The sequence below is a fragment of the Drosophila elegans genome, unplaced genomic scaffold, assembly GCF_018152505.1.
Source record: "Drosophila elegans isolate 14027-0461.03 unplaced genomic scaffold, ASM1815250v1 contig_520, whole genome shotgun sequence".
Taxonomy (NCBI): domain Eukaryota; kingdom Metazoa; phylum Arthropoda; class Insecta; order Diptera; family Drosophilidae; genus Drosophila; species Drosophila elegans.
This window is the reverse complement of record NW_024545903.1, coordinates 153,131-174,342: the sequence shown is the minus strand read 5'-3', so window position 1 is coordinate 174,342 and position 21,212 is coordinate 153,131. Positions and strand designations below refer to the sequence as shown.

General features: G+C 38.8%; 3 protein-coding genes across 3 annotated transcripts in view; 1 reads left to right on the top strand and 2 right to left on the bottom strand.

Annotated features, from left to right (window-relative positions):
- The window catches only part of LOC108143675 (protein flightless-1 homolog), a 93,734-nt gene that overhangs the window by 62,193 nt on the left and 10,329 nt on the right, over positions 1–21,212 (top strand). Inside the window, exons 3-4 of the mRNA XM_017268186.2 lie at positions 7,575–8,537; positions 13,033–13,193. Of these exons, the coding sequence (XP_017123675.1) occupies positions 7,692–8,537; positions 13,033–13,193 (1,007 nt within the window). The 5' untranslated portion in view covers positions 7,575–7,691. The remainder of the gene's footprint in view (positions 1–7,574; positions 8,538–13,032; positions 13,194–21,212) is intronic.
- LOC108143676 (tryptase gamma-like) lies at positions 13,820–16,078 on the bottom strand. The gene is made up of 7 exons (XM_017268187.2): positions 15,835–16,078; positions 15,729–15,780; positions 15,497–15,660; positions 14,597–15,091; positions 14,491–14,539; positions 14,304–14,437; positions 13,820–14,238 (listed from the first exon to the last, which is right to left on the bottom strand). Exons 1-7 carry the CDS (start codon positions 16,043–16,045, stop codon positions 13,871–13,873), a joined length of 1,473 nt encoding a protein of 490 aa, XP_017123676.1. The 5' UTR covers positions 16,046–16,078; the 3' UTR covers positions 13,820–13,870.
- LOC108143677 (serine protease 45-like) lies at positions 17,735–20,209 on the bottom strand. Its single transcript, XM_017268188.2, has 7 exons — positions 19,970–20,209; positions 19,864–19,915; positions 19,641–19,804; positions 18,538–19,032; positions 18,436–18,484; positions 18,221–18,354; positions 17,735–18,164 (listed from the first exon to the last, which is right to left on the bottom strand). The coding sequence occupies exons 1-7, from the start codon at positions 20,178–20,180 to the stop codon at positions 17,797–17,799; spliced, it is 1,473 nt and encodes a 490-aa protein (XP_017123677.1). The 5' UTR covers positions 20,181–20,209; the 3' UTR covers positions 17,735–17,796.

Below are 21,212 nucleotides of genomic sequence, written 5' to 3'. Positions count from 1 at the left end.
CACTTGGGAAAGTCCCCCAAAATCGATGAGCAGACATCCGAAAAGTCTCTCGCTCTTCGCTGCTAGCTGCAATTAAAAGGCAATGAATTCAGATCTTTCACTCCCTCCATATCCGCCCCCTATCCGCCCACAATTCCGCTCTTTCTGCGCCTGAGAGGGGGCGTGGCCAGCTGTCGTCTGCCTTGAAAAGTGAGGAACACTTAGGCGAAATTGTACGCCAACAGCTGGCCTTAAGCGATGTCAGTATCAAAATTTTTTGGGGCTGCTTTGTGTAATTTATTGATTTAAATGGCATTTGGGAATCTGCAAAATGTTCCATTCGTTTTGATGTGAGTTTTTAATGAATCAAAGCTTCATTCCACAATTCCCAAAGTGTTGCCACATTTCCTCCGTAGAACTTGATTACTCAACCCATTTTTTTTTGACTAATAAAATTATGAGCATGTTAATTCTTGGCTCTTATTTAGCTGCCAATTAATAAATTTTCGAAAATTCCATGTCCCTTTATTTTCCTCATTTTCTTTTTTTCCCCTGCTGTGCTGCCCTAGATGTGTCTGGCATATTAATGAACATTTGTTTTCTTTACCCGAAAATCGGGGGTGAAGAAAATTTATGTGCTCAGGTTAAATTCCTGGGATTCTTTTTTGTCGTATTTCGGTGTTTGTAAAGTTCTGTTCATTTGTTAAATTAATTTATGTTTGTTGACTGTGAAATTTTTACAACATATTTTGCGTAGGCAATGAGGGCGGTGGTTGAATAGACTCACTTAACCCTTTTGATAAATGTGGAATTTATATGTTTGTGACAAAAACTTAATGACAGCTGTTGAGCAAGTAAACAGTTGGGAAAGATATAGCTGCTTAGGAATGAACTTCAGAACAAAATCTATTCATTTAAAACTTAATTTTATGGTACATTAAACTCGACATTTTCCACTTGTTAAGTTCCCTTTTGCTGCAATATTTTCCCGACCTGACCCACACATTATCTGGAGACCAACTTCAGTACCACGTTTCACATATGGCCCCATAAATACTCACCCAGGACACACCCACTCCCTGAACTTTGACCCGAATTTTGATCTCATTTGCATAGTCCTCCTCTTGAAAAAACGAGTGCGAGATACAAAAAATAGGGACTCCCTTAAAGTGAATTAAATATGAAATCTACTCTAATATTTAACTGAGCACAGAAACTCATATGGGGAAGGGGGCCCCTTAACCCATTAATGCCTTCCTGCACAAAAAGCAGCCCCCAAGTGGGCAATCCAACAAAACAAAGAAACTGTGCGATACGGGACTCTAATTGTTATATGTTTATCCGCAAAGCAAACTATGACCGCATTAAGAGAGCGAAGGACCTACCCCAAATCTAGATATATTCACTTTTTTTGACCCTCTATTGCTCTGTGTGTGCCATATCCCTGTAGTGCCTTTCCGAGTTGACTTTGGCCATTTTTTAATGTGCGCCACTGGCTCGGAGCTCGGGACTCTGGCTCCCAAAATGTATTTCGCTTCATTTTTTATTTATGTGGGTATGTGTGTGTGGCACCTCCCCTTCTACTGCACCCCTACCCCAAAGGGGGAAAAAAGGTTTGCGTGCCAAATTATTGTGCCAGTGGCCTAAAGTTCCTTTTTGGCCGCCTTTTTTATTCCAACTGCCTCATTTATTTCCTGCTCTTTTTTTCCGTGCTTGGGGCAGCAGCCAAAACGCAAAGTGCGTTGTACTCTTTTCCTGCATATATATTTCGGGAGCTGACTGTTGAAAAAATATTGATTTTTATAATGTTAACCACATCGTATGGTTACGGAAGGAAAGGTTAATTATTGAAACAAACATTAAAAGGTGAGGGGAAAAAGCACTGCTTTAAGTTTATATTGAGCTATTTACATTTATTGATCCTATTTAAAAATTACTCAATACGTTTAATGTTATTCTTTTAAATGCAGTACGTCTTAGCCTAAGCTCAATAATTTAATCAATTTTGTATTATTAGATAAACAAACCGTTAATGAAATATTGTATAGAATTTTCATAAAAAAGGTTTCGTATTAAAATTGCTGGCGCATTGCAATTAGCCAAGATTTTGAAAACCCTTAACTTTAATCAGTTTTTTTACCTTAAGTTTGAGATTAAAAGCCACTTTCTATATTCTTAGATTTTACTTAGCCCGTGCTTTATTTTCCCCTCCCACTTCTGCAGCCATAAAGATCTGATGACTTGAGTGCTGCAACTGCTGCTATATCATCTGAAGCTTAAGCGGATGGCCACACACTCTAAAGCATAAACTTGATTTTCCGCCGCATTCGCTCCGTGCTCCACTTCTCACTAACTCAACTTTATCCTGGCCATAACATGGCACAATAAAAACGAGTTAAGGATCTCTAAACCATTTTAAACATTTAGTGCACCGCAGCGCCCAAAAAAAAGAGGAGAAGCTGCATATAAAGATAAAATATTTCATTTGCCAGTCCCTCCTTTTTTTTTTTTTTTTGCCAGCATTCAACGTTTGTAGACTTAATGCAATTGTCGCATTATTTCTCTTACTTCTCCGGACACTTGGCGAAACACTCTGCGAAATGATATATACACAGGGGCAGATATATATAAAAACGTATATATATTTTTTTAAATACCTCACTCGAGTGTTTTTTTTCGGTGGCGGTTTTGTTGTGTTTCGGTTTTTATTTTGCCGCATGGCGTCTCGTCTGGCGTCTGCCACGGCGTCTGCAAATTCAGTGGAAAAGGGGGAAAATAGGGGCAAATAGGGGACAACGGAGGGAGATTTTCTCCTCGGGATGAAATAATGTTATGTGTGTGCTGCTTGTTTGGCTGCTGCCTCGGGCCTCTTGGTTATTAAGCCATTTTCATTCCCCACTTTTTGTTGCAAATCAAGCAAAGTGTTAAAAAAAAAAAAACAAATTAAATTAAACTGAAATTCTTGGCCAGTGGAGAGCCGTATCACATGTGCGCAAAGTTTTTTATTTTCCCAGACTGGTATTTGCCGTTTTAGTTGATGCATGTCCTTTTTATCCTTTGAGTCTTTATTTTTTGTGCTCGGCTTAATGAAGTTTTGCTTAAACTTAAAAGCTGAACCTTGTACCTAATTTTTATATTTTATTTTGGGCTTATTAATTTTAAAACAATTTTGTGTAACATTTGTTATATAATTTTCATTGTTAGAAAGCACAACTTTTTCAGGTCACAATTTTCCATTTATTTCTGTCGTTCTTTTGGCAGCCACTAATTGAACAAACTAAGACCACTCACTTTACCCTCCGCCGGCAGAAAGAACTAAACACAACAAAACTCTTATTTGCCTGCCAAGCGACCAACAATTGCATTAATTATGCGTGCAGTGAAATATTTTTGGGAGTGAAAATGTTGGCAGAAAAGCGACGGCAAGCCTTGGAAAAGTGCTGCCAAGAGGGAAGCACTGCTCTGTGGCGACAACAGCAATTCATCTTTGATGGCGGATGCCGACCAAACTCATGAACACCCAGACCCCGGAGACAATTTGTGCGTGCAAAATCTGGGAATTCATTTCTTTGTTTTGCCTCCGCAGTGTGTTTGCCAATCCAATAAGTCTGTGGTGGAGGCCACGGGACGGGGAAGCGACCAGGAGAGGCCCAGTCCCGTGAAGAGGAGCAAATGCTAATCTTGATAAAAATAAACGCACTCGGGCACGTTGCTACACGTGGAGAAACATTGTACTTAAAATAAATTAAGTTTTTAAGGTCACCAATTTTAAATTCAAGTATGGATTTAGATAAAAATATGTGTTACAAGAATCATTTTATTATTATCATAACGGTGAGCGTAAGTTTATCCTGAAAAAGATTTGTATATACCTACAAAATTCCATATAACAAATGTAAATACCATATCAAATTTTATTTCTAAGCTGTGTTTAGCAGTTTTTTTTTTAAATCTTTTAATTAGGAAATTTCATATTGTATAGGTAAATTCTACAGAAATATACAGGCATAAATAAATTTATATTGTTTTTTTTCTCAGAAATTTTGCTTCCAGAAAACAAATTTTAAAAACCTTTCAAAGATAAAAATTATTCAAAAAATAATCGAATAATTTCAATAATATTCCTATAATAATATTACGAAAAAAACAATGTTTCATCTTAAATTTTTTCAAACAACTTTTTTCACAGTGTAAGGGGGTGCGAAGAGTGCCAAGACGGCATCTCACGTTTTTCGTCGCATTTTCAATTTGCTTGGCATTTGCCTTTTCCCTGGCCATTGTCAGTCAGATTGCCCCGCCCCTCATCGCCCCTTTCCACCGACTAAGTGAATATTAATATTGACTTTGTGAGCTCCTCGCATAGTTCACAAAAGTTTTTCACCTTTGATTGCTCGACTCGCTTCCCAGCTTCCCTGCTACACTTCCCTACTTGTCCTGCTTGTGGATGCTGCTGCCGCTGAACCCTGACCTCACCTCAAATCCACCCTAGATCTCCGCGACCCCTCGATTGCCATTTGTGGCCTTTAAAGTCAATGGCATGCTCAGCGGTTCTTTTCCTGGAAAATTTATGTGCAAACTTTATGCGTGGCGCACTGGGTCCTTCCGTTTTGCTCTTCTCGGGGAACTCTCGCTATTTCTATTATCAGCATTTGTTGCTCTGCTCTGTCGCTTTTTTGTGGCTCCCTCCTCCCGTCTTGACATTATTTTCCCATTTTTATGGCATTTAAGTTCAAATGAGGAACGTGGGATAAGGATACGACACCCTCGATTCGGGTGTCACTCCCAAAGAATTTTCCCAGGAAACAAGCTTGCTCACCTGAACCAAAACAAAAAAAAAACCAAGATTCCAACAATGTCAATATAATTAAATGAAGCTTATAAAACTGAACAGGAAGGCGAATTTTAGGAGGAGGTTGGGAACTGTCTTGGGAAGCACATACAACTTTGTCGATTGGGTTTTTGGTTTAGCTGCAGTCATAAAGAGAATGTATATGGAGGAAATGGAAAGTAGGAGAAAAAAACCAGTGGATAGAGAAGCCTAAATAAGATGAGAAAGTCCGCAAAGGTTAGTCTCAGCTTATGGCTAGCTTAAAGCTGTAATCCTTGAAAAGAAAACCCATCTTGTGTTAAACATGACATTATTAAATTTACGTGGCTTTTTGTTTCTCTGTACAAAAATGAAAGCATACGAGCTCTTAGAATATAATGTATAGTATTTTAGTAAGTAAACCCTTATAAATAGTGCATTTTATCAAAAGCACTGCAATATTGTGTTTATTATTAAATCCAGAAAAAAGAACTGCTCAAAAATAGTAAGAATAATTTCTTTTTTTTATACCCCTGCAGAGAGTATTAAAACAGGCAGGTACTGCGTCGATATTGCTTGCACTTTTCGTTCGTCCTCTGACAGGGTTAGTTAGCCTTCATTTAATTAACCCATTAAATGCAGCGCGCTTCGATCTTACGGCTTCCATTGAAAAGCGAGCATCCGAAGTGCAGGCAGCAACTTTCGACTTGTTGGCCTTTGACAGGCCCCAATACCATTTTCAACAATCAACTGCCAACCCCTCTTTCTCCAAACCCCTCTTTCTTCTCTCCGGGGGTAAGTTTGCTTTCAAAATATTTGCCACAATGAAATCATGCCTGTTTGTGTGTGCCACCGAACCCCCACTGCACTTATAGGCCTCCGCCTCTGCCTCAAACAGTTTTTTTTTTTGGGGCACAGGAGGGGTCACAGGGGGTTCAAAGTTGAGTTCGCTTGGCGTGCGAAAGTTTATTAAAAACTTTGTGTGCTTTTTGCAAACAACACAAACACACTCACCCTACCGCGCACACAAACGAATTTTTTGCTAAAGGAAGAAAACAACAAGCGCAACTGCCATGTGAAACTTAATAATTCACACGGGAGTGAATTTTTCACAATTTTCACTTTTTTCCACCGACGAGGTTGGGGCCTTTTTCGCTTTTTCGCTTTTTCGCCAATTTTATTGAAGCGTAAAATATGAACCAGAACCACAAGCTGAACGAATGAATGAATGGATGGTTAAGGGAGGGCGGAATTCTCTGTGAGCTTTTAACTTTTGTTGACATTATGAAACCTCAAAAGTTTGCGTTTTGCTCTTTATTATTTGTTTTACAGCTAGTTAAGGCCATTGTTTCCAGTGTATGTGTGAGTTACAGGGGGGCAAAAAGGAGCAAAGTGGCGGCTATAGTATGCCCCTTCTCGGTCCATTGTCTGTGCTTTTGTATGCAAATCAGAGTCGAAAAGACAGACACTCACAAGTGGAATTGAATAGCTCACTGGCCCCCTTCCATGTGTAATTTGTTAATTACTTAATTGAGTGTTGCCGCTGGGCAAACATGTAATTTATGTCGGCTATATGCGATTAGTGGGTAGTGTGAGGAGTTTCGAGTTTAAATATAAGTATCCGATTGAAAAGTGATGTATATTCATAAGTGGCTGCGAAATATGTATATTGATGGACAAAAGCTATCTGATTTAATAAATACAAAATACTCGAATTTGGTTAAATTCCACATTATTAGCGTACCTGTCCAATAAACTGCATTTAATAAATGCAAATAAATGCATTCAATGCATTCTTAAAAAGTTAGATGTTTTTGGGATAGTTTGAAACAGGTTTTTTTGACCCTGTATTGGACTACAACTCCCGCAACTTTTCAATGAATATGCATGTAGGATTCTATTGCAAAAGTCTTCCTGGTTTTTTTTTTTGGCCGTGGCGAGAGCTCATCATGGCCATAACTATTAGACGGTCCGACCGACTGCATTATGCAAAACTTATAAGCCATAAAATGCAGCCGGCTGGGCCTAACCTGCCGTCCCATCCTTTTGGTCCTGTCTGGTAAGTCAGCAACTTTCGAATGCAAAGTTGTCAGCACAAAAAAAGTTAACGCCGAGAGACCTAACTCTCTCCCACTTAATTTCTACAGCTCTACGGTTCTCTGTCTGCGTCTCGACTTTTATGAAATATTAGCTACCAACTTATGCACATAAATCTTGCAGTGTCGTAGCGAGACTCCTCTGCCGCAAAAGTTTTTCGTGAATTCCACGAAAAAAATAACAAAGAATAGAGGACCTACCCAAAAAAAGGTGTGAAAAGAATGGAGCAGTCGTTGAGTCCATTCAAATATCGCATTTCAAATTGCAAAGTATCTTCATTAAAATATACACTAATTTGGACTGCAAGTGCTCAAGTAACTTTGGCTGAGGAGTATGTTGAGAAAAGGATAGGTTCCTTTTTTTGCGCATATATTCCATGCAAATATAATCTTAAAGTTGGACTGCAGGGAAATGACTTTAATTGAAATTTAAATACAATTGTTAAAGTGGTTGGTTTTTGTTGACCACCAGAATCTGCAATAGCCACCGTTTTCCTTCACTGAAAATGTATTGCAAAATAAATTATGCATTTACTTAATTAATGGACATAAATAACAAAATTAATTTCCGTAATCAAACCGATGAGCTTTAACCATATGTCATCATTTATTTAAAGAAATGCCTGCCGCTGTGATTTAATCTGTTTTAAATATTAAGCCCAGTTTTCCGTTTTGTGTTTGTGTTTTTGCAGAGCCCCTTCAGTCGCAAAGATGTGCAGCAACAAATGGTGGTAACATTTTCGCACCACAAACGGGACAACAAATAATTATCGAGCAGAGAGGAAGCACCCACAAGTAGTCGACACAAAATGGCTGACCACACACAGGCCACAAGTGCAGGAGTGACCACGACAACAAGGAGCAGGCCATGGCTGAGTGGAGCCATTCCCGTGCTGCTGCTCCTTCTCCTCAGCCTTGTGACCCTGCCCCCGGAGTGCTCCGCCTTCTGCCCCTCGAAGTGCCAGTGCCTGGGTGGCGAGGCCAACAGTCGGGCACTGTGCGTGGACGCCGCTCTGGAAGACGTGCCCATCCAACTGAATCCGGAAACCAAATACATTAACCTCACGGTGAACCGGATACGCAACTTGGAGTTCTCGCTGCCCTTCTACATGAAGCTGGAGATCTTGGATCTCTCGCAGAACATCATCGAGACGCTGGGCTCGAAGAACTTCGAGTACCAATCGGAGTTGCGAACCCTGAACCTGAGCAGGAATTTGGTCAGTTCCCTGCACAAACACGCCTTCAAGGGGCTAACCAATCTGCTGCTGCTGGACCTCAGTTTCAACCGCATCGAGACAGTGCATCCCACGGCCCTCAGCGATCTGGCCTCCCTGGTGGAACTGGATCTAACGAATAACAATATTGTCAGCCTGGAGGACAACTCTTTCAAGGGCATGAGCACCCTGGAGGTGCTGGTATTCCGGAACAATCGGCTGCTGGACGTTCCGGCCAGCAATCTGTGGCATCTGCACGCCCTAAAGAGTCTGGATATGTCCCTGAATCTGGTCGAGTTTGTGCGGAACGACAGTTTCGAGGGACTGAAGGAGCTGCTGGCACTCAGCTTGCAGGGCAATGTGATGAGCGAACTGGACCTGAGTGCCTTCGAGGGACTTATTTCTTTAAAACATTTGGATCTGGCAGATAACAATCTGACGGTGAGTTTATTTTACATCAATATTTAAGAAAACATTATCAAACATATAAAGAAAAATTTACAAATTGAACTGACAATGACTGAACTATACAGACTATCAATCTTTAATGATCTCAAGGTTCTTTTACAATTTATATACATGCCAAAATATATATGCAAAATTGTTTTAGTTTAATTTTATTAATTTATATTTAATTATAAAAGAATAGCTCTGTAAATTCTTCATTGAGTAATAACTTGCAAAATCACTTTTGCAAACGAGAACAAAGTGTAAACTTGCACAAACATTTTCCAACCTTAGCCGCAGAAAACTAGCATTTCTGGTCTCATAAATTTCGACACTTTGCCAGGACTAAATCCTGCGAGCAACACTTTACCAAAGCGGATATCCCACCCCTCACACGACCCCGTCTAAGTTCGTCCTTCCTGGAGTCTAGCTGCATTTTGCATACGCAAAATTAATAACCATAACTCGTTGTTGCTGTCCGCCCGCTCACACCCATGTGAGGCAAGGGTACACGCACTGGGCATTCGAGTCCTTTCGGCCGGCCATGTCCTTTCTGCTATTTATGCATGCAAACATGTCCGTGTTGCCTGATTTTTGCTGCCTCCTTCGCCGCTGTGGGTGTTGTGGCACACTCTTTGCTCAGGCCCTCGGCTGTTTGGCCAGCGTTCTCCTCGTTTGTTAAACGCTGCCTGCTTTTCAGCTTTTCTTCTTTTCCCCCAGAGCCAAACTACTCGTTTCCCAGCAACTGAGTCGGCTTAAAGCTGCCTTAAACTTTACGACCAGACAATTGTGCAAAATTGTGGACTTAAATCGAGCGAGGTCAGGATTAAGCTGAAACTGAGAAGTGGGATCGAAGAAAGTAAAAGAAAATAGATGTTTAAAACCGAGAGAGAGGAGTTCCTATGTATGTATAGTTAGGTCTTAACAGTGTTCAAAGATAGACAAACAGATTGGAAAAAAATAAAGTCAATAATAAGACATCCTAATCTTGGTTTTTTTAGGAGTCCATTAAGGTCTTAGCTAAACAACGTTTTAAATTTCTAACGAATTTAATTGTGCCTAAACATAACTAGTCCAAGTTATATTGTTACTGACTGGTTACGATTGCCAAGACCCTTTGAGGTCACACATATTCTAACTAAACTTGAACTTGTACTTTTTATACTAGCTATCTTGTCTAAAATGCAACCATTTTTGTTGCGATTATAACCAGGCTAATAACAGTTTCTTTTAACTAGTTGTATAACTAGTTGTTCTTCAAACTAGTTCACCTTTTTCCTGCACGGAGGCTGTTTGTGAGGCAGACAGAGAAGGGGAACTTTTGGTTCAGTTCTGCAAATCCCCTGCTCAAGGGTGAAATTGCATCTCCTGGCTGGCATACCACATTATGGGACTGAAAAAGGGGATGAAGTCTCCAGAAATGCGATTTTATGTAATCACAGATAGCCTGGCCACGGAGAAAAATTACAATAGCTGTCGATATCATTGAATTATTTTATTTTCCAAATAAATATCTGGAAAACTTGATTATTAAATTGCAATTTAATTTCAAGTTAAGTTACATTTTGAAGTTAATAATGAATTTTATATATTTTATTTATATGTATTAATAAGCTAAAATTTAAGAATGGGAAATTACTCTTTTATTTTAAATTAGTACTGACTGCAAAAAAAATGTTTTGTAGCAAATTATTATTGCTTCAAACGTATTCTTGCACAAATGTGCAATTTGACCAGTTGGATTTTGTTAGATTTGTTTTCTGTGTAGTTGCAACAGCAGGAACCTATTTATGCAAACTGATGGATGCAATGCAACCGAGTCTTGGACTCCAAGTCGTCTGCCTTTGGTCCGTGTGGCTTCCCAGCCACCTGTACAGCCACGTATATACTTTTGGTCGTTAGGAGGAGATAACGTGTGCGTGTGGGTCCTGTCTGATGGCTAAAAAGCAGTTTCTAAGCAGGTGCAGCAATGGCAAGGGCAGCAACCGCGCGTATGAAACGGCAACTGACGGTGCAGAGGAATTTATGGGACGCTCGGAATCAGTTCGAAACTACTTAAAATACCTTTTGGAATTTTGTAGTTGGAATATGGTCGGTCTACCACCCACTCGCTGTTCTCCCAACCCTTATTCCTGGTTTCCTAGGATGTCCTGCTGCAAACCTGTTCCGGTATTTTCAAATGGCATTCTTTTTCGTATTGGACAGATTGTTGTTTTATTATGCACAGAGGATATAGACGCCGTCAGACATTCTGCCCCATTTTGGCATGCGGTTAGTGCATGAAATTGTTGTCTGCATCTGCATAGTTGTGTAGAAAACAAAGAGGGGTAATGCAAGGGCATTGTGTCTGGAGTCTGAAACAACTCATGAAGCTTGTAAAATGCAAAGGGTAAATATGATTTATGAAGTGCGTTAGTCTGCCAGTTTAAACGGTGATTTGACTAACAAGGCAATATCTGTTACTCGATGTTGAAATCAGGAAACGAGTAATTGGTCAAAGGTGATTTGACCTAAAAACATTGGGCAGAAATATCAATATGAATTGTGAAACTTAAGAAAATGACTAAATAAAGAATTTAACAACGGATAAATAAAAATGCAAGTATTTTGTGTTTGCACAGGTTTAAAAAAGAAAATATTGTCCAATATTTTGATCGATTTGAAATTTAAAAGGAGAAAAAACTAAAAGTTAAAAGTTTGGCCAGCTAACTGATTATTATAAATATTTAAAATTTTGTGTGTTTCCTAAAATGCAAATCCATTTTCCCTTTCCATTACATTAGCCTCTAAGCCTCTATTTCTGTACAAACAAATTCATTTTATTTCAATAGCACAGGTTGAAATAACTTTTGAACAATTTTACATTTTCATAATTCAACTTAAATATTTGCTGATGAATGGAGTGAGATGTGTCTATTTGTACTCTCTGTTGTGGGCTTTGATTTTGCATTAAGTGTATAAATATACACAAACTCTCAGATTAAACGGAATAATTGCAAAAATATTCGCATAAAGTTTCAATAAAACCATATTTCGCTATATTTTTGTTGAGTGCGTACATCCGAATATATTTATTTGTCATTTTTCATTCAGTTTTGTTTGTATTTTGATGCATAAATTTTGCAAACGGTTGCACAACTGCAAAATCGTTTTGCTGGAAATTTTATGTTTTTCTGTCTGAGAATTTTAGCAGGTGTGGACTGTACAAATTTGAGTTATAAAAATGTGGGCTTTTAAAAGGGTAAGTTGTTTTTTTTTGTTAAGTTAAACATTGCTTGCTTATAGATTTATTTGCCCAATGCCTTACAAATTTCTTGACAATTAGCTCTTGTTTTCACATTTCCAATACTTTTTGCTTCTGTATTTTACTGGCAAGAACAAGTAGGAAATTAAATTGGAACATCAAAGTCAATATGATTTCATTTTCTTTTCTGGGTCTTCTCTCTTTTTTTCCAGTTTCTACTCAAGCCTTTTTCACGCTGCTCTGCGTCAAGAATTTGCTGGAAAAGCCTTTTAATTAGTCCAGCAGTCGCCGGTTTTCCTTTGAGTGCAGTGCCAACATGAAAACACCCACAGAGAAATAAAAAAAGTCTAGGGGGGCTGCAGTATAAATAATGGGGGCTAAAAAGTGTTGCTATTTGGTTAAACAGTTGCCCGGCATGGCCTACATTGCGTATGCGTAATGCCTCTTAATTTTCATCCATTTTTGCTGCCTTATGAGCTTTTGGCCAGCATTTGAATTCTTTTGCCACACACTTGGCTCTCTCCCCCTTTCTGCATTCTCTGTTCTCTGTTCTCTCTTCTCTTCATTTTTCTTTATTTTTTTCCTCCTTCCCCTGGTTTTTCCCCCCATCCAGAAGTTCATTACGTTATCGCGGAGTGTATTCGTGTCCGGACGACTGGCACGTAGCTTCCGACACGCTAGGGGAGAGAAAGTTTGGGGAGAGAGGAGCAGGGGGAATAATCGGAGAAAGGGAAAAGGCAGACGAATGACGAGTAATGGGTGTGGAGGAAGGTGAACACAAGTGGCGGCCAAAATTACAGCCAAAAGCTTTTGGCCCTCTCCTTCCGAAAAAAAAGAAGCCTTTTCTTTTATGCATGCCACACTCTCCTCGAAGCTGTCTCAGTAGTTGTAACAAATTCGTTGCAAGATTGATTTTATTGCCTCCCAAAAAGGAAAAAACACAGACGAATTTGCTGGGCAGCGAGTGATGGAACACAAAAAAAAATAGGGGAAAAGGGGAAGTACATGACGCGCGTTTCCGTTTCCGCTGCAGTCGCTTAAGCAACGCTTTTCTATTGATTTCCTCTTTTACTGTTTAGTGTTCATTTTTTGGGTTGAAGGATAGATCCTTCTAAAAACCGCAAACCGTTTTTTAAGCTGAGTGGCTCGCATTAATGTTTAATAGGAACCAAAAGGGCCAAACTTTTCATTTTGGTTTTGAATGCTCTCTAAATAAAATGCTACTTTTTCGCTTTTTTATTGCAGATGGTGCCCACCCAGCAGCTCTCAAAACTTTCGAACCTCACCTATTTGAACCTGGGTGGAAATCGTTTTTCCCAACTGCCGGCCGTCGCCTTTCTCAACTTGTTTCATTTGCGCGAATTGCATTTGAGCCGACTCGACTATTTGCAGCGCATCGATTCGAGGTAAGTTCTCGGCCAAAAATTTTTTCCAACAACTCAATTCAGTGATCCCAAGTACAAGTAAAAGTGGGTCAGGTGAAAACGAAACTATTTTCGTATAAGGACGAGCTAACAATAAACAAGACACCAGCGTAAGATGCTGTCAAGCTGTTTCTAAGTTTAAAAGCCTCTGAGAGCTTATAGCTTGGAGTAAAGAAGTCATTCAGTACACATAGTTTGGACTTAAAGTCAACTCTTAGCAAAACAAGCCCGAAATTGTACTTCCTTTTTGTTGATGCCTCAGGTTTCCATAAGCAACAACAAAATATAAATGTTCACAATGCTTAAAAATTTAATCGGTTTTGCATATATATATATATATATTTTTTTTTTTTAGATATAGGACAAATACGAAAATGGCATACAAAATTTAAAATATAATATATACTTATGTTTAAATCAAGTACTCACATCTACTCACTCTTAATACTCGTATATTAATTCGTCTGCCTTTAATTGATAAGGTGACAATGACAACGGACACCATTACTCATTTATGAGATAAGCGTTGTTGTTTTTTCCAAGAAAAAAAATTGACCAGCTCAAAAGTTCAACAAATGGAAATTTTAGGCAACATGCTTAATATGGAATTTTCGATTATTCGCGTTTTTATTGCATTAAAAGAAATGTGTAAGCATTGATTAATATTTCAGCTCATTCGCTATCCACTTCTCGTGGTCTTGAATATTTGTAATGACGATCACACCATCCTTAACAAGGCTAATAAGGCCAGCAAGCAAATATTTTTCGACACCGTTGATCGTACCAGAAGTAGCTATTACAGAACCAGGGGTATCATAAGGCGCATAAAGTGCTTCGTTTGGTTTGTCGACACAAAGTTGATTGGGTTCCACAGGTATTCCAATTTTCCTGGAGCAGGCTGCATTATCGATCCTCTTCAAAGCAACACTTTGAGTGCCCATAACTTGATCGTTGAAACTATAGAGCATGGCAGTCCACGTCATTGTGTCAGCAGTGTTCAGTCCCATGCAGATCGGTTTCACAAGCACTAAAAATGTAATTTTGTTATATTATTTATATTATTTTGCCCTTTAAATTGGTTAATTTAGCTACCTGAGTCTGGCACAGCTTTAGCTAATTTGATCACAGCGATGTTGTTCTGTATTTTCTTTGGCGAATACGTGAATTGCGGGTGTTTGTGGAACCAATCAACATCATAGCTGTCAAGATATCTGGTTTCCACTTTGCTGCAAAGATATTTTCGTTACCCTGCATTTTAAACGATTTTTTTACGACTTACATTTTATGTATATCCTTGGGAAAAGCACTTGCAACAGTCACCACAAATCCTTAGTAAACAAAATAAAATAATACTAAGCGCACTAACTGATTTCAAATCTACTTACGGCTGGTGATGAGTGCGCCAGTGAAATTGTGCTCAAACAGGGAAATCTCCCATAGGCGAACAAGAATTCCACTTCCCCAATCGCTTCCGCAGTGTTCGGTCAAAAGTCTCGTTTCGGCCTCCAACACCGTGTTGGCTATCCAGTACTTGTAGGCATTCACGTCTGTGTAGGCTCCGTTGCCCCGGCAATTTATCTCGCCGTAGCTCACCACTCCAAGCTGAACATACCTATCCTTTCCCCTGTAGGGAAAACTGGTGGCCAGCGGACCGCCTGAATCTCCTTGACAGGTGTCGCCGCCATTATTGCTGCCGGCACAGATCTGGTTCACATTATTAGAATAGCACATATCATTGCTAAGTCGCTGTAGTTCGAGGGTATTTAAAATTTTGCTTTCTTCTTCTTCGTGTGTTTTACCCCAGCCGAAAGCAGAGAATGTCTGCACTCCATCCGAAGTAACCAGCTCATCCACAATGATGCAAATTGGACGTATGTAGACTGCAAAGAGGAAAAGAAAACAAGCATTTTATCTTCTTTGTTTTTATACCCTTGCAGAGGCTATTATAATTTCAGTCAGAAGTTTGCAACGCAGTGAAAGACCCTATAAAGTTTATAAATTCTTGATCAGCATCACTACAACAGTCGATCTAGCCATGTCTGTCCGTCTGTCCGTCCGTTTCGCGTTATTTTAACTCGCGTTAACTCTCGTTGATTTAATTTTCATATCATATATGCTATACGAACTTAGCTGTAAATCAATATTGCTTCAATGTTTTGAACAATTACGCATATAAGTCTAAATTTAGAGGTCTTAAAGATTATTTCATTTTTGCTGTAGCTGCAAGAGTATATAAGCTTCGGCTTGCCGATGTTTTCTTATTTTCTTGTTTGTTAATTACTCACGTTTGTAAATCACTTCCTGTTCCAGTCGCAACAGGGCTATATCATTTATGATTCTCAGTTTGTCAAATTTTGGATGCACTATAATCGCGGAAACATTACGACGCTCGACGTGTGTGCATATTTTAGCAGAGCACGACCTGTCGTACTCCCCCAAGTGAACCGTTCTAAAATAGGATAGTTTAAACATTATTAGCAGTTTTTCTCTTTTGGCCAATGTCAGAATGGTACTTACACTTCAGCTAGTGTTCTGTCTTTTACGCAGTGTGCAGCTGTTAGAACATAGCCTAAAAGCAGTAAACTTTTAAAGATGATCGCAGGTTAAATTTTCCTTGCCTTACTTTTGTGAACAAGAGTTCCTCCGCAATAGAATTCAGTCCCATTGTATAGGCCTGCCATCCAAGAAGTGGTTCTCGGTCTGGCGGGCTCCGCATATGTCATTCTCACGGATATTGGCAACGGTCCGTCACAGCTCTCGTCCAGGAGTTGGCCAAGTCCATTGTGGCAAAGTACCAACGCAGCAAGAGCTATCGAGATCAATCCGCATTTCATTTCGCTTCAGAAGATTATAGGCGACTGACTAACTAGCTCTCGGTTCGATCTGAAAACAGTCTCAGGAGAAAGCAAACAAGTCCTCTTATCAGAATGCTCGCATACACGTAAACAATTAAAGATTAGATTCCGCTTTTAAATGATCGGAGAATATTTTTTACTCTCCCATTACGCGTAAAAGCCGACGTAATTTAAAGCTGCTGATGTTACACAGATCGAAATCTTCAAGTCGGATCAGTATGATAAGAGACTATATAGACAAGACTCATTTAAAGACCCATTCATAAACTTATCAACTCGTTCAAATCATTTTGTTTCTCTTACACATAAATACAATTTAATTCAAATCAAAATTTAAACGCATTCGTAGAAAAAAAAATGCGATAATCTTTTGATCTCTGAAAGATTTAATTTAATAGTTTATAATTATTGGTACTTATTTTACAGCTGTACAACAAAAGGAAAACCTATTTGGACGTTGACTTTTTATTTTTAATAACTTCTAAAATAACTTATTAAATTTGAACATTTCTGGAATGTCAATAAAAACTGATCAAATAAACATAAAATTTAATATTTGATCGCAACCATATGTATGTCTACAGAGTTTTACGTGGCCAAACTTAAAAAAAGAGGCTTGGCTTTGCTTGCTTTTGAGTTCCCAAACCTACCTCATATAGCTTCCAAAAATCTCGACGTTCATACGGAGAGACAGACAGACATATCTGGATCGAATCGGTAGTGAACTTGATCAAGATATACCTCAAAGGGACAGGAAAGGAATCTTTTATCCTATTACGCTAATATTTGTGGGTCTAAAAATAGGTCGGGCATAAGAGCTTAATATTTCAGATTTTTATACCCTTGCAGAGGGTATTATAATTTCAGTCAGAAGTTTGCAACGCAGTGAAGGAGACATCTCCGACCCTATAAAGTATATATATTCTTGATCAGCATCACTAGTAGAGTCGATCTAGCCATGTCCGTCTGTCCGTCTGTCCGTCTGTCCGTCCGTCTGTCCGTCTGTCAGTCTGTCCGTCTGTCCGTCTGTCCGTCTGTCCGTCCGTTTATATGCAAACTAGTCTCTCAGTTTTAAAGCTATCTGCTATCTTTCCCAAAAGTTGTCTTTCTATTGCAGGTAGTATATAAGTCGGAACGAGCCGGATCGGACGACTATAGCATATAGCTCCCATAGGAACAATCGGAAAAATAAATGAAAAAAAAATTATAACTTTGCTGTTTTTTAATTTTTTGTTTAGTTCTTCGACGTTTAGTAATGGTTAAATATTTCCGATTTACGGTTTAAATTTCATCAAAATCGGACGACTATAGCATATAGCTCCCATAGGAACAATCGGAAAAATAAATGAAAAAAATTATAACTTTTCTGTTTTTTATTTTTTGTTCAGTTCTTCGACATATAGCAATGGTTAAATATTTCAGAATTATGGTTTAGATTTTATCAAAATCGGACGTCTATATCATATAGCTCCCATAGAAATAATAAAAATATATAAAATAACTATCAAATAATTGGGTTGCTAATCATCATAGCTTCAATGTTTTTAAACATATACGCAGTAAATCATAATTTTAATGTTTTCAAAAATGTTAAATTCTTGCAATAGCTGCAAGGGTATATGAACTTCGGCTTGCCGAAGTTTGCTTTCTTTCTTGTTTGGATATGGATTCAGTTGAAATGTTTTTTTATTCAAATTTTAAATTCATAATAATTGTGGTATATGCTCTTTTCAATACTTTAACTCATTCGCTATCCACTTCTCGTGGTCTTGAATATTTGTAATGACGATCACACCATCCTTAGCAAGGCTTATGAGGCCAGCAAGCAAATACTTTTCGACACCATTGATCGTTCCAACAGTAGCCACTACAGAACCAGGTGTATTATAGGGCATGTACATTAATTCGTCAGGTTTTTCGACGCAAAATTGATTGGGCTCTACAGGTATTCCAATTTTCCTGGAGCAGACTGCATTATCGATTCTGTTCAAAGTCACACTTTGAGTGCCGGCAACTTCATCGTTGGAACTATAGAGCATGGCAGTCCACGTCATAGGGGCAGCAGTGTTCAGTCCCATGCAGATCGGTTTCACAAGCACTAAAAATGTAATTTTGCTATAGAGAGGTGGCCATTAATTTGGTTAATTTAGTTACCTGAGTCTGGCACGTTCTTAGCTAGCTTAATTACTGCTATATTGTTCTTCGTTGACCCTGCTGAATCCGTGAACTGCGGATGTTTGTGAAACCAGTCTACATCATATCTGCCAAGATATTCGGTTTCCACTTTTCTGTATAGAAAAATAAGGGATTTTAATTAGCAAGTATAAATGGAAAAATATTTGTGTAAAAAACTTTGTGTTACCACCTACATCTCATGTATGTCATTGGGGAAGGCACTGGCAACAGTCACGACAAACCCTTAGGAAACAAATATATTAGTTAACGAACAAACTGATTTCAAATCTACTTACGGCTGGTGATGAGTGCGCCAGTGAAATTATGCTCAAACAGGGAAATCTCCCATAGGCGAACAAGAATTCCACTTCCCCAATCGCTTCCGCAGTGTTCGGTCAAAAGTCTCGTTTCGGCCTCCAACACCGTGTTGGCTATCCAGTACTTGTAGGCATTCACGTCTGTGTAGACTGCGCTGTCATTGCAGGCTTCCACGCCGTTGCTCACCACTCCGAACTGAACGTAAATATCCTTTCCTCTGTAGGAGTAACTGACCGCCAGCGGACCTCCAGAATCTCCCCTGCAACTGTCGCCGCCATCATTGTTGCCGGCGCAGATCTGGTTCACCCTAATATAATGGCACTTGTCATCGCTACGTCGCTGCAGTTCGATTGTATTCAGAGTTTTGCTTTCTCTTTCTTTGTGTGTTGCACCCCAGCCGAAAGCGGAGAATGTCTGCACGCCATCCGAAGTTACCATCTCATCCAAAATGATGCAAATTGGGCGGATGTAGACTGCAGACGAGCAAAGTATTAAAAATAAAACATTTCTTTACCCTGCTAACGGTACTTTAGTTTCAGTTCAAGCTTTGCAACTAATCAAGGAAACATTTCCGACTTTCTCAGTTTTAGAGCTATCTTTAATTACTTAAAGCGAAAAACTAAGGCCTGCTTCGTACTTCATTACGCATTTTGTTTAAATAAATTTCTTAAATTTTCAAAAATGACGAACAAAATAAAACTATTTATCACTTCAAATAAGCACTATTTTTAATATCTACCAAGTAATTACAAAACTGCCAGTTCCATTTGGTGTGAAGTCGAGCACAAATATTTCTTCAATAAATGAAAAAAAAAACAAAATGTTCCTAAAACAAGAAAATAAGCAACCGTTATTTTCCGAAAATATCAGACTTAAACCATTCTCAAATTAGGAAAATCGGTTTTGAAACTCTTTAAGCTGATACCATGGGTAACCAACAAATTGTTTTATGGGGAAATACTTAGTTCGAAATTTGTTAGCTGAGTAACTGGTTCCTTATAATTTATATAGCTGTATATAAACTTCAGCTTGCTAAAGCTTTTTATAAAGTTTTTTTTTTTAGTTGTCATAACTAACTCACGTTTGTAAATCACTTCATGCTCCAATCTCAACAGAGCTATATCATGTGAGGAATCATAGTCATTAAATTCGGGATGCACTATAATTGCGTTAACATTGAGACGCTCGACGTGTGGGCATTTTTCAGGAGAGCAGGACTTGTCGTACTCCCCCAAGTGAACGGATCTAAGATAGTTTATATATCAATCAGAGTTTAATTTGGTCCATGTCAGAGTGGAACTTACACCTCAGCCAATGAGGATTCATATACGCAGTGAGCAGCTGTTAGAACGTAGCCTAAAAACAGTAAAACTAAATATTTGATTACAGCTTATATGCTGTTCTGCTCACTTTTGTGAATTAGTGTTGCTCCGCATTTAAAAGAGGATCCATTGTACAAGCCTGCCATCCAAGTTGTGAGTCTCGATTGGGCGGGGTGCCCCCTTGCTATTCTCATTTCAATCGGGAATGGGTCGCCGCACCTTTCGTCGAGAAACTGGGCAAACCCAGTGTGGCAAAGCACCAAAGCGATAAGACCTACCGATTTTAATCCGCACATCATTTCCCTTCAAAAGATTACAAGCGACTGACTAACTAGCACTCAATGCGCTTCATACAAAGTCTAAGGAGAAAGCATATAAGGGCTCTTATCAGAATGGTGCGCGCTCAAGCTCAATTTTTTTTAAATATATTTAACACTATTTAATAACCTTATAAGATGACTACGAGAGTTTAGACGCGTCATGTCTCCCAAGTGCATTTAAGCACCAGATTAAATAATTCTCAGGAACTTAAAAAAAATCCATGAGAAACATTATTTTTATAATTACACATAAAAACCATTTTATTGCGCTTAAAAACGACATTAGATTCATTCCCGAAATTATACAGCATCGGAAACCAAAACAAAATTGCGATAATATTTTAATCTGTGAGAGATTCGACCTCCGGGAGATGGCGCCAGCAATAATATTCGCTCGCAAAGCCATGAATTCAAAAGCGTCACCTGTTGTGAGAATATGGGTAAAAGCATAGATTATTGCAGTGACGTCACAACTTACTTTAATGTTTGATTTTAATTTCCTCATATCTTCTGAAAGATTGATTGAGTTTAAACTATTTTTTATATAGAACTTCAGATAGTTTATTCCTATAACGCAGTGGACAGCTGTTAGAACATAGCCCAAAAGCACTAAATTTTAATACATGATCGCAGCTTGAATGTTCCTCTTCTTACTTTTGTGGATTAGTGTTCCTCCGCAATAAATAATAACGGTTCCATTGTGTAAGCCTGCCATTCAAAAAGTGGTTATCGGGATGGCGGCATGCCCATGGGTTATTTTCACGTTTACCAGCAACACAAAGTTCATCTAGATGCTGGGGAAACCAGTACAAACGCGACAAGAGCTAACGAGATCAGTTTGCTCATCATTCCCCTTCAAGAGATTATATGCGTCTGACACACTAGCACTCGATTTGCTCTTAAAAAAGTTGTTGGTGAAGACCTCTTATCAGAAAGATGCTGACACACATGCTATTAATTGGTGAGCAGCGTAAGATTTTAGTTGATTTATATAAATGCATAAATAATACA